General features: G+C 38.4%; 1 protein-coding gene across 10 annotated transcripts in view; it reads right to left on the reverse strand.

The window, feature by feature from the left end:
• The window catches only part of RYR3 (ryanodine receptor 3), a 786,940-nt gene that overhangs the window by 217,981 nt on the left and 555,983 nt on the right, over positions 1-12,976 (reverse strand). For all 10 annotated transcript variants that reach the window (XM_073638993.1, XM_073639000.1, XM_073639001.1 and 7 more), the window contains 2 exons: positions 1,939-2,069; positions 1,386-1,706 (listed from right to left, as the gene is read on the reverse strand). In XM_073638993.1, the coding sequence (XP_073495094.1) occupies positions 1,386-1,706; positions 1,939-2,069 (452 nt within the window). The remainder of the gene's footprint in view (positions 1-1,385; positions 1,707-1,938; positions 2,070-12,976) is intronic.

Here is a 12,976-nt window from a genome sequence, read left to right on the forward strand (position 1 = left end):
AATAAAATCTTGTGAGACCCATTCAATCTACATGGAGTAAAAGGAGAAATAACCCTAAAATGATGTAGAAAAAAAAACCGATAATGTTAATTTAGGTGAAGTGTTACATATATTGTTTATTTTTACTTTCAGTATTCTTTTAAGTAGGTGTAACAAAGACTATAGGACTATTTTTTTTATTTTAGATAGTGGTTTAGGTGCCGAGCCTAAGGGCTTGTTCACTAGTGCATTACAGCAGCAAAATAAATGTGATTTCTAAAATCTCATTCACACGGTGCATTTCTGCGTTTTTTTAACTATTCAATTGACTGTATAAGAAAGATATGAAAAATGGATAAGAAATGTGCATAATGTACGAATGCTGAAAAAAATGCTGTAAAATGAACTGTGTGAACATACCCTGCGGGTTCAATCTTGGCTGAGCCTAGACATACAGTACTTAATCTTTTGTAACTATTTTTTATTTACACTCAGGGCAGGGCAAATACTTTAAAAGTTTGGAAAGTGCAAATGTTTCCTATTTTCTTTTGTAAATTTCATTTTGTTTTTTTGTGGCTTTTTTTATATATAAATTCCAAACTTACCAACCTAAATTTATTATTAGCATAAAGTATAATGTATCGCTAAAAAAAAGATATCTCAGAACCATGGGGATACATAAAAGCATTGCAAAGTTATTGTTATGTAGGATGGCACATTCCAAATTTGAAAATTAGGATTGTGCCCCATCAGAAATAGGCTGCATCATTAAAGGGTTATTTTAATTGTATATGGCCAGAATCAGCTGAAAGCGATTACACTGTTCTTCCAGATCACAGGACAGGAAGGGTTGTCATGTAGGCCTAGTAGCAGGAGGTCTATAAAACCAAATCATGGCAAAGATTTTTTTTTTTATTCTTTGCTCGTTTTGTGTTTATAGTTTTTAACTATTGTCATCCTATTGTTGTTTTCGCAACGCACAAATCCATAATAAAATGGATTATGGATAAAAAATGTAAAAAAAAAAAAGTGTTTCGGATAAAGAATTACATGATTAATATAACCAAGTACACAGAATTTTGATAATTCTGCGATCAAGTATCATAAAAGAGCCTAGTGTAGTGCATCTGGATCAATAAAAAGACAGCGAGACCTGGCAGAGGCAAATGAAAGAACTGTTAATGCCTTTTAGGCGACATAGCTCAAAAGATTTTTGTTTTCATTTTGCTCAAGACTAAGTATGTCTTACATAAGGTAATATATCTGTCAGTGGCAGGATAAATGTCAAGTGGATTTGCACATAATTCCATTGATACTTTGTGAAAAAGATTTCTAAACTGAGAATCTGGCCAGTGATGGAGAATGTTTAGGGCCATGAATGTAGAGATCATTACATGTGGGATTACCTGCAATTCTCTTCATCCATGAAGCTTCATCTATTCCCAGATTGTTGTTAATGATTTTCAGGATGTTGCCCAAGATGACACTTAGATGTTCCGAGGTCACTTGAGTACAGCACGGTCTGGCATTTTCTGGTACATTTTCTGTTCCCCTCTCCCACCAGTAGGAAAGGTAGTTGCACAACATTGGCAGTACCACCTCAATAACATGTGGCATCTCTGTATACCTGGCTCCAGACTCGGCCAGATCATTAATTTCTTTCATCAAACCTTCCAAATGAGGCATATCTGGGCACATTTCTTCAACAGTGTCTGGCATTCCTAGAACTTCAATCCATAAATCACCATTAAAATCCTTGATGGGTCTACAGCAAAAACATACGACTAATGATTTAGACATACAGAAGTAGCAGCCGCCAACGTGACGGCTGCAGAACAAGGTTTGTGTAACACTTCCGTTCTCATTCACTTTCAATGAGTAGTGCACTGTACATGTATCTGCGTGCTACAAGCTACATTTGTATATATACAGTTTTAAAAACAAGGATAAAATACTTACTGGCTCTCTCCCTGGGTGATTTGGTGTTAAAAACTGAGAGAGTGTTGTTGTGATTTAGGGATGGCTCAAGAAAAGCTACAGGAATGGCTCCCGCCAGTGCTGCCAGGCATTCTCCCAAGGCTGGTCTCTGCCTGTAAAATGAACGTATAATTGTCTCAAAGGACACCATCAGGATAAACATCTTAAAATATATGTAAACTGATTTGTCTGACTTGCAGTTTGAAAAGAAAGTCTCTTAGAAACGGAAACTTCAGCACGAAAAAAAACCCAAATAATATGAAAACATAACTTTTACTCTGTGCAATAAAAATATGATGAATGTACAAGAAAGTTAAAAAAAAAAAAGATTAGGATCTATAAGCTTGTGTGTTTTGGGTTAAAAATAACCCTCATTCATAGCTTATTTTTAACACTAAAATGGTAAGCTTATGGATCCTAATCTTTTTTAAACTTCTCGTACTTTTATAACGTTTTTATTGCACAGAGTAAAAGTTATGTTTTCATTTTTTTTTTCTCTGGTGGTGGAATTTCCGTTTCTAATGGATTTCCTTTTCATTCTGACCTGGAAGCCAGTCCCTGCACCATACCCTGACCGCACAATGCTTGATACCCAAGGTGGTCATATTTTGAAATTCCTATGGATCTCCTTTTTCACCATTGATACAATTGGAGGGTGAGCTGAGAACAATTCCTCTTTTTTCTTGATTTGCAGTGTGACTATTTACGTTTTGACAGAAAAATGCAGCCAATTACGAGAATTAATTCGATAGATTAATGTATAAATAGTATGGATAGGAAACAAAATATTCTTTACATATTTCTATGGAGATACCTAGAATAGCTTTACATCTTCTACATCTTTAACTAATAAATTGTCAGCCATACGGCAAAAATACAAAGTCAAATCAAAAATAAATACAAAAAAATAGCCTTGTTTTGGATCTGTCATCTAATTGTTGAAAAACTAAGCACACCTTACTAAAAGGGAAGTATTTTCTAAATGAAGGAGCCGGGGTAATAAGCTATCGCTGAAAGTTTATCTTCTGCGCATCTCCAGGGTTGCCAAAAATTCCTGGATAGTCTGTAAACATAGGGCACTTTTTTTACCCTGGTTGTACAAAAATTTGAGGCCTCCATGATTATTTTGACTGTAGTTGTCATCATTGTATAGCTTACAGTGAATGAAGCTGATGTCTTCATATCAGAATTATGGGCTGCAGACATGGATCACTTATAATCTTAATGATTTATTATGGTTTTCCAATGTGTTGTAATACACAATAAGTCTTGTGTAAGATCAAAGTACGTGTTAAAACAAGCAGGATGCCGATGCGCATGGTATTCACACACATATTTAGTCAGTGATGGATAATATTGTCTAAAACTATACAAAATGAGGAAACTCCTGCCTTACAAAACAGCAATACATATTTCTCAACAATGATACATCACTCACCTTAGCGCATCTTCATTTGTCATCTACAAGGAACACTCTATCTTATACCACACCACCATATTAATAATTGTGTTTTATTCAATTTCAACTCTTTTTTTTTTTCCATTCCTCCACTTGAGAACACAAAATCTGCCTCAACACCACAAGACAACAATACCTCCCAAAAGAAAATATATTTAATAGTAATGACATTAGCAAGGTTGTGTCAGTGTAATGTTACAGTAAGATGTGACGGTGTGCCAGAGCCATCACAGTTTTATTAAAATGTCACTATCATTGTCAAGATCCTGACAAACGTTATTGATCTAAAAATGAATCACATTTTCATGTCTTAGACAATATTTTAGCTTTCATCACATCTTTCTCAAAGTAATAAATTGTTTCTTGGACTTAGAATTATTTCTGTACTCCTAGTTTGCTCTATATTGCCGCTGTCAGACAGAGTTTCCACTCTATTATTGTACCGATTATTAGGATTGTGGGCAGGAAGATGCAATTAGAGTCAGTTATTTTGGAGTTATGCAACAAAGTATTTAGTCCACCTGTATTCAAACTTGTTCATTGAAATCAAATGGTTTGTGAAAAAAAGCATCTTAGGTAAAATTATATTAATAAAAAAATTATATGGAATTATGGAAATCACAGGCTGGATAGACATGTTAAATGGAATCTGTCAGCAGGTTTTGCTATGTTATCTGGGAGCAGCACAAGGATGGGAAAGAGACTCTGATTGCAGTGATGTATCACTTACTGGGCTGCTCGGTGTAGTTTAGATAGAATCTCTCTTTTCTCTGTTGTAGATGTTGCAGTGGTCAGAATGTTGAGCTGGGTATAACCGCGCCCCGACCACTAATTGGCAGCTTCCTGTCCACACTGTACATTGTCAGAAAGCTGCCAATCAGTGGTGGGGGCAGAGTTTACACAAATGAGCCTGACTGGCCTGAACGTGAGACCTAGTCCTCTAGTGATAATCCCTGGAATCAGGTTTTCTTGTCCTATATTATGCTACTCTCAGATTAAACAGCAAAAAATCTGCTGACAGGTTCCCTTGAAAGATATGCAAATGATGAAAATTGGAAACTACATTTTTTAAACATCTTGATTTATTCAGTACGGAGTATGAATGCAACATGCAGAAATCCCGACACTTATACGTCCTGGCTGCTATAAATGAAGTTATTAAAGGTTGTCTGAGGAATGTTCTGCCGTGCTGAATGTATTTGGCCAAATCATCAAGATTTGCTGCTGGCAGCTCCCATTGAAAATTGCAGACCAATGATGTTCCAAATGTACTTGAAAGGACACAAGTTTGCTCGTGGTGCTATATATATATATATTTATTTATATATTTTTTTTTTATTTATTTATTTTTCCTAGTGCACCCTACAGGTCCAAAACCGTTCGAGAAAATAATTGGAGATGTACTTTGATAGAGTGAGATAACAACAGATAATGTGCATGTTGGTACAGCAAAATATGTGGATGTAATATATTACAGCAACCTTCTCTTGTTATAACATTTATCTGCATTTACAATTGACATCCTAATTGATTAAACAGTGGATAGCGGTACTTATGGTTAACTTATTCCATCAGCAGCTCTGAAGTAAAATCTTTGATTTTGGCCATGTGGTTTGAATGATACAGAGATAGAAAACCCAATTAATCAGCTCGAGGTATTTATTTATGTTCTGTTCCCGCTGGCTTTCTTCCCCGCTGCCTGAATTAAGCTGCTGGAATGTAGCACTGATTGGCTATCTCACAGCTTGCTGTCTGTTCTTTTTGACAGGCAATTTAGTTGCTACATGTCGGCCTCAATAAAAGGGAAAAAAACATTCAGACGACTGACATTTCTACAGACAAGCAATTTATCCAGATGGAATTTTCCTCACCGCCGCGCAGTCCGTGTGTAAGTGGCAGAATGCGTAATATTACAGCCTTAGTAACTGTTATGTAAAAACACAGACAATGGAGTTAAAGGGTTCAGGGTGAATACGTGGCATCCTTGGATACTTAGAAATAAGGCTAACGGCATGCCTAGTCCATTTGTCAGCAAAGGTTTTAATGGACACTTTGTTGTAGCCTCTTCCTAAGAAATGGAAGCTTTTGGGATTATTGAGCGATACAGCCATCTTAAATATACTGAAGCAGACAGAGGTGATGCAAGGCACCTGAACATCAAATGCTAGTCGCGTATACTCAGTTGGAGTGTGGAAAACAGACGCATCACAGCTGAGTGCAAGCCAGCACCTCATTCTACATTATACTGAAAGTCAGCATGATGCGCAGGGTCACCACCCTCAGTGTACGCCACTGCCATTTACTTATTAGAAATGTCTAAGCGAAGAAAAAATACACATACGTAAAGTATTCCCCTTAGAGCACAGGCGTGCAGTCAGCTTTTCTATCCTAGGAAATTGTTTAAAGACCAATTTAACAACTAGTCATTTCATCTGGAAAGCAATTCTTAGCAAATTCAATCTCTTTTCTCACAACAACAATAGACATGACAGAATAATAAAATGAAGGCATTATCAGGTGAAATTTAGAGTGTAAATATTTTCCATGTCTTCTCCCAAGTGTACAGACAGAATGTGTTACAGAAAAATTGCACTCTCTTGTGTGATGCTTTGCTAATAAGTTGCACCCCCGCAAGGCAACGGAGGTTAATTGCAAGTCTGCAGAATCTCCCATGACTACATATTATTGTCATACTCTCCTGAGCATCTCCTTTCAGTTGTGAATCATCGTCATTCTCAAATCTTTATTGTTCTTAAAGCAAAGAAAATGTTGTGTAAAATAGAATTTTTTGGAGACACATATATATGTCTGTCTTATTCAATCTCATGTTTTTTCCATTCTTCCACAAGAGAACACAATATCTGCCACAAGTCAACAATACCTCCCAAAAGAAAGTATATTTAATAGTAATGACATTAGCTACCATGGTGTCAGTGTAATGTTACAGCAAGATGTGACTGTGTGCCAGAGCCATCACTGTTTATTAAAATGTCACCATCATTGTCAACATCCTGACCAATGTTATTGATCTGACATTTTCATGTCTCAAAAAATATTTTAGTTTTCATCACACACCTGCATCATATATATACATTATATTATAATATTATATATACATAAATATCGTAAGGTGGTAAGGTGGCTAGTCGCATAGTCGATGGGAGGTATGTGTCACAGAGATAGCTGTCCTCTGTGATGTAGCCCGGAGTGTTGCTCTAGTGTACGTAAGCACTAAGAGGATCGTTTGGTGCACCTGGGACCAGGTTATGGGTAGCTGAGAGAGTTGGGCGGGTCCAGCTACCCACATACTTCACCTCTGGGTGTGGTTAACAGCCTATAAAATGGAGGTTGTTTGGTACATGGTTTGTGTGTCTGGAGGGAGAAGGCCTCCTGTGTGTGGTTATCTCCAGACTGGGCCGTGTACTGGATGCCTACCAGCCTGTGTGACGACAGCACTGGCTAACCAGAGACTTTGTTCAAAGGACTGTTTTCTTTGTATTTGCCTGAACGAAAGGCAGTTTGCTTTTCCTTTTGGCTTATGGGTTTATGAAGCAATAAACAGACTTAAACTTTTAAAGGAACATGCTTCCTGTTTTCCTCCCGTCGCACCCAAATGAGTAACACACAGTGGGCAAAATAAGCATTGAACACATCACCAATTTTCTAAGTAATAGGGCACTTACAAACTTCATATAATTGAAGGAAGGATGAATGGACAAATGTACTGAGACATTCTTGATAAAAATCTGCTGCCATTTACCTGAATGATGAAGATGAAACGAGGGTGGACATTTAAGCAAGACAATGATCCCAAACACACAGCCAAGGAAACTCCCAATTAGTTTCAAAGAAAGAAAATAAAGCTGCTAGAATGGCCCAGCCAATGTACCTGAATCTAATAGAAAACATATGGCAGGAACTAAAGCTCAGAGTTCATAGAAGGAGCCCACGGGACCTACAGGATCTGAAGAGTGTTTATGTGGAAGAATGGTCCAAAATCACACCTGAGCAATGCATGCGACTAGTTTCTCCATACAGGAGGCAACTTGAAGCTGTCATCACCAACAAAGACTTTTGTATAAAGTATTAAATAAATTTCAGTAAGTGTGTTCACTACTTTTTCCCTGTGTTATTTCTCATTATTACACACAACTTAATTTATGGGCATCTATGGCTTGATTTCTTTGCATGTGGGATTGGATTGGTTGTTATTGACATCTGGAGAGAATGTCATGTCAATAGCACCTTCAGAAATATATTTACTTAAAAAATTGGTGACCTGTTCAATACTTATTTCTCCCGCTGTATGTATATATATATATATATATATATATATATATATATATATATATATATATATATGCATTAATTAATTGCCTAAGCAGATGTAACAATATACAACAGTCACAAAGGTCATTCATAAAACTAAATATTTAATAATAAAATGCAAGGTTCTTCAATAAATATAATTCTCATTTGTAGTACCTACTACTAGTGTTGTACCAAGGATTTTTTCCAAGTGGTGGCCATGAATATTCAAGTATGTATACGCACTCACTAGACACAGTGTGATTATAAAAAAAACAAAAAAAGACACGCATGCCTAAATTATACTTTCGTACAGTATACAAAAATAATATTGCCTTACAGTGAGAAAACAATGCTGCTACAATGCACATGAAAAAGACTATGTTTGCCTCATCCAACTCAAAGGGTAAGGGTAATGCAATTTACTGGTTATTAAAAATCCTCCCCATTTTCAAGAACTGCAATCTTGAAGTAATTATAATGCCTGGACAGAGCCAGAAATGCACTGCCTAATGCAGTGTGAGCAGCGCCTAAGAATAAGTGCGATTCCAAATACTCAGTCTACCACACTTTTTTGTGGTATTGCATGCAAAAAATAGTTACAGCGATTACTGACAAATGTAGTACAGTCCTAACATGTCATTATACAAGTCTCAAATAATATATCCACATTGAGCTCACATAATACAGTAACTCAGGGGTGGATACTGACAATGAAGGGGGCTGCACACTGACAGTGAAGGGGGCTGGCTCGCAATTTTTGGCCTGGGGGTGGCAAGCCCAAAGCACTACAAGCCCCTTGTAGTATATTAATTAAATGGCTATTCTCAAGAAATTAAGTCATCCCCTATCTGTAGCATACAGAACACCATGCTGATCGCTGGGTTCTGACCACTGGGGTCTCAGGAACACTGTCCTCAATAGAGTGTATGTGCACCTACACAGCCTCAGCTTGACTCATTGTCTATGGCATTGCCGAGTACAGTGAATGGCTATTTCCAACAATTCTATAGACAATGAATGGAGCAGAGGTCGAGCATGCACACCTTCACTCCATTCAGGACAGTGCTGCAGAGCACCATTCTTGGGGAACCCCACATTCAGGTTTGCTGGGGGTCCCAATGGTCAGACCACTAGCAATCAGCAAGTTATCCCCTATTCTATGAATAGCTTCATTTTTTGGCAATAACCCTTTAATCACACCCCACCCTAGAATATAATATTCCTCACAATGCGTCTATTGTATAAATAAATTAATTCCACCAAAATCAATCGCCATTCATCCCAAGTGTCACTTTGCTGCATTAAAAATGTAACCAGTTGAGCACTGTAGCTACATAACCAGATGCACACAAACCAGTGACACACTGACAGCAGCATCCAAAGACCTGAGTACTACTGTATGTCAATCTCACTTAGTGCCACAGCCAGCCATAGACAATGGCCTTCTCCAATCCACAAGAACAACAACGTTGATGCAGGCAGCATGAAGAGGTATCCAGGTGTATGAGCACATCTTCAAGATTGTGATATAGCTGCGGATTTACTCCTCACATCCCCCTTGCAGCAAATTGATCCTCAGCCTCTCGCTATATAAAGCCCCCTAATGCAGTATATCACTCTTCAGCCAATCTTATACAGCCTTTTCCTGCAGTACATTGCTCATCAGCCCCTCTACATACAGCCCCCATCATTCCGCAACCCCCTCTGTACACAGACCCATATCTGTAGAGCATTGTTCCTAGACCCTCTATGCAAAGCTTCCATCTGCATTAAGTTGCTCCATAGCACCTTTATATATAGCCTGTAAGGCAGCGCTAGTCATCATGCTGGAGGACACTCGCTTCATCGGGTCAATTAAAGCACACATGCAACGACTTTCCGGTATTTCACAATTCAGCAGTTTATTACACTTCATAACTGCTTATAACCGGGTCCATCTCAGTGGCTCACCGACATATTACACATATAATGTCCAAGAGCCTTTCCAGTGACCAATATGTCCACTTGGCTCCAGATACAGCCTTCAGCAAGGTAACAATATAAATGTCCACATCAAGTAGTGTTTTTACCTTTGCCGGGTCGTAGCTGCTTCAGTCAGATTTGTTCTGCCACTGCTGTGGCTTTACGGCTTCCCAGATGGGGGTCTCCAGCCCTCCTACCTTCAAAGGCTACTGGTATGTTTACACACACAGGATCCAGCCTCTGCCTTCCAGGACTCTTGCCTTCCAAGGCTACTGGCATCTCTTACACATAAGGATCTAGCCTCTGCCTTTCAGGCTTCACACTCTCACGGTGTCCCACACACGGGGAACAGGCCTCACGCCTTTCACACCCGTTTCAAAACTACCAGGGTTTATATATCTTCCAGTGCACACAGGACCTGTGCTGATGTCACAGTCATGTGATCAGACCTTCTGTGTGCACAGGACCTGTGCTGATGTCACAGCCATGTAATCAGTCACCTGAGGGGGAGGTACATGGTCAGGCAAAACACACCCTGGACCATTACAGTAATGCCGCAAGCCACTGCATTACAAGCCCCATTAATTCTTAGCCCCTATATATAGCCCTATTGACACAAACACAACATAGTTCATTTCCCTCTACACACAGCCTCCATCATCAGCCCCTCTATATTCAGCCTTCATCTGCAGTATATCACTCATCAGCCTTTCTATATACAGCCTCAATCTGCAGTAAATGGTCTCTCAGCCTCTTTATTCCATGCTTCCATCTGCAAAACATTGCTCCTCAGCCTTTGTATACACAGTCTCCATCCACAAGACATGACTCCTATCAGCCTCTCTATACACAGCCTAAATATGCAGTACATTGCTCCTTAGTTACTATATACACAGCGTCCCTCTGTAGTACATCAGCCTCCAGACCCTCTAGACAGAGCCTCCCGCTGCAGTACATCGTTCCTCAGGTTCTCCATACACAGTCTCCATCTACAACAAATCACTGTATATACAGCCTTCATCTAAAGTAGATTGCTCTTCACCCCCTTTATACATATCCTCTATCAGCAGTACATTGATCCTTAAGGGCTCTATACACAATCTCCATCTTCAGTACATCACTCCTCAACCCCTGTATATACAGCCCCATCTACAGTACATCACTCCTCAGTCCCTCCATACACAGCCTCCAACTGCAGTAGATTACTCCTCACCTCTGTTATACATAGCTTCCATCTACAGTACATTGTTCCTTATTCCCTCTATACATACCCTCCATTTGCAGTACATTGCTCCTCAGTTCCTGAATACACAGCCCTATCTGCAGTACATCTTATTTATAGCCTCCCTCTGCAGTACATCACTTCTCAGCCCCTTCTATACATATCCTCCATCTACAGAACATCAATCCTCAGCCACTGTATACATAGCCTCCATTTGCAATACATCACTCCTCAACCCCTGTATACACAGCTCGATTTGCATTAAATCACTCCTCAGCCCCTTTATACAGCATCCATCCCCAGTTTAGCACTCCTCAACCCCCCCTATACAGTCATGACACATGCAGATGCCTTGTATATTTGTGAGACAATCTGTAGCTGTTTTTAAAGGTGTTGTCTGGTCTAAAATTAAAAAGTCTGCAGTCACTGTGTGTGACTGCAGACTTGTGAATCCTCTCAGCGAACGCATTGCCGAGTGACAGCAGACTTTTAATTTTAGACCGGACAATCACTTTAAGTGCCTTTTTGCCAAACACTTACAGATGCATGACATTTGTTAACTTTTTTAAGGATATAATGTAGAAAAAAATGTTACTCCATTTAACGATCACCATAAATAATATTTTCACTGTATTGTACGGATTGGTACTATTACAGTGATTCCAAATATGTGAATATTATTTCCTGGTTTGTGACATTTATGTTTAAAAAGTGTAGTAAAAATGTGATTATTGTAACTAACATTATTGGGAAAAAATCTCTGATTTTCATTTTACTCCCTGTATACATATATATGAAAATGTATCTCTAAATATCAGTACAATATGCCTGTAAAGAAGAAGAATACTATTTAGATCTTTAGGCAGACAAAATTCTCCTATAAATAGCAGTGTAGCATGTGGTTAGCTATCTCTCTAGGGATAGCCATCTCTATAGTGCAGCTACTCAGTTTGTAATGGAGTTATTTAGTGTGAGCCTATCTTAAGGATGGGCCACATAGTAGTAATATTAATTCAATAATGCCACTGCTAAACACATTATAAATTCTATATAGTTAGGGTACAATCATTGTCTATTACCTAATGCCATGGGAGTTTTTTAATTTAGAAATTGTATATGAGATTTTTTTTGCTTGGTGTGTATTCTCTATTTTAATGCGATTATTATTAAAGGGAATCTGTCAGTAGGATCGTTCCTCCTAAGCCGTCTATAAAGGCATCTAGGTCATAGGAAGCTTAATAAAATGATATCCGAGATCTGATGTCTTATTCCAGAGAAATTCACGTTTTTTTCTTATTTGTAAATTACCTCTTACAGGCTATGGGGAGGATGTTGCCTGGAAGATAAATCTGCATCTGGAGCTTACTTTACATAAAAGGGGGAGTTATCAGTGTGAGACAAGTAACTAACATAGAACAGGAGAAATGAAATTTGTCTTTTTGCAAACCCATTTTTAGCAGCTCTCTGAGTTCTGCTGCATTGCAGTCATGTCTGCCTGTGAGATGGAAGCTGAGAGGAACCTGCAGATGTGTTAGGTATAATCACACACAGCTCTGCAGTGAGATCAGGAGAGCAGAGAGCGGCCATTACATGTCACACTGGGAACCATTACACATAACACTGGGAACTCCCCTTCATGTAAAATAAGCTCTGGAGGCAGAGTTATCTTCCAGGCAGCGTCCTCCCCAGAGCCTGGAAGAAGTCATTTATATAAAGTGATAAAAGATGATTAATCCACAAAAAGGCATCTGATATGAGGCATATAGGTAGGACTTTTTTCAGCATTCTGTAACCTGTGTGCCCATATTAATAGTTAAGATAGGTCAAATGTGACAGATTCTCTTTAAAAGTTATATTTTACTATTACACCAAATGGATTAGACAGTGAATTATTTGAGTTTTTGGAGAAACTTTATAATCTACTTGTCAGTGAATTAATAGACAGTATTAAGCTCCCAAATGTGTCTCTCCATTTACAGTACATGCTACAATTGCAGGCACAATGATGATTACTTGACCAAAAATTTTATGAGGTCAGATACAATTTCTGTTTTCAACTCAATTTA

The sequence above is a fragment of the Phyllobates terribilis genome, unplaced genomic scaffold, assembly GCF_046119375.1.
Source record: "Phyllobates terribilis strain yellow unplaced genomic scaffold, ASM4611937v1 Scaffold_7__3_contigs__length_470593459, whole genome shotgun sequence".
NCBI classification, from domain to species: domain Eukaryota; kingdom Metazoa; phylum Chordata; class Amphibia; order Anura; family Dendrobatidae; genus Phyllobates; species Phyllobates terribilis.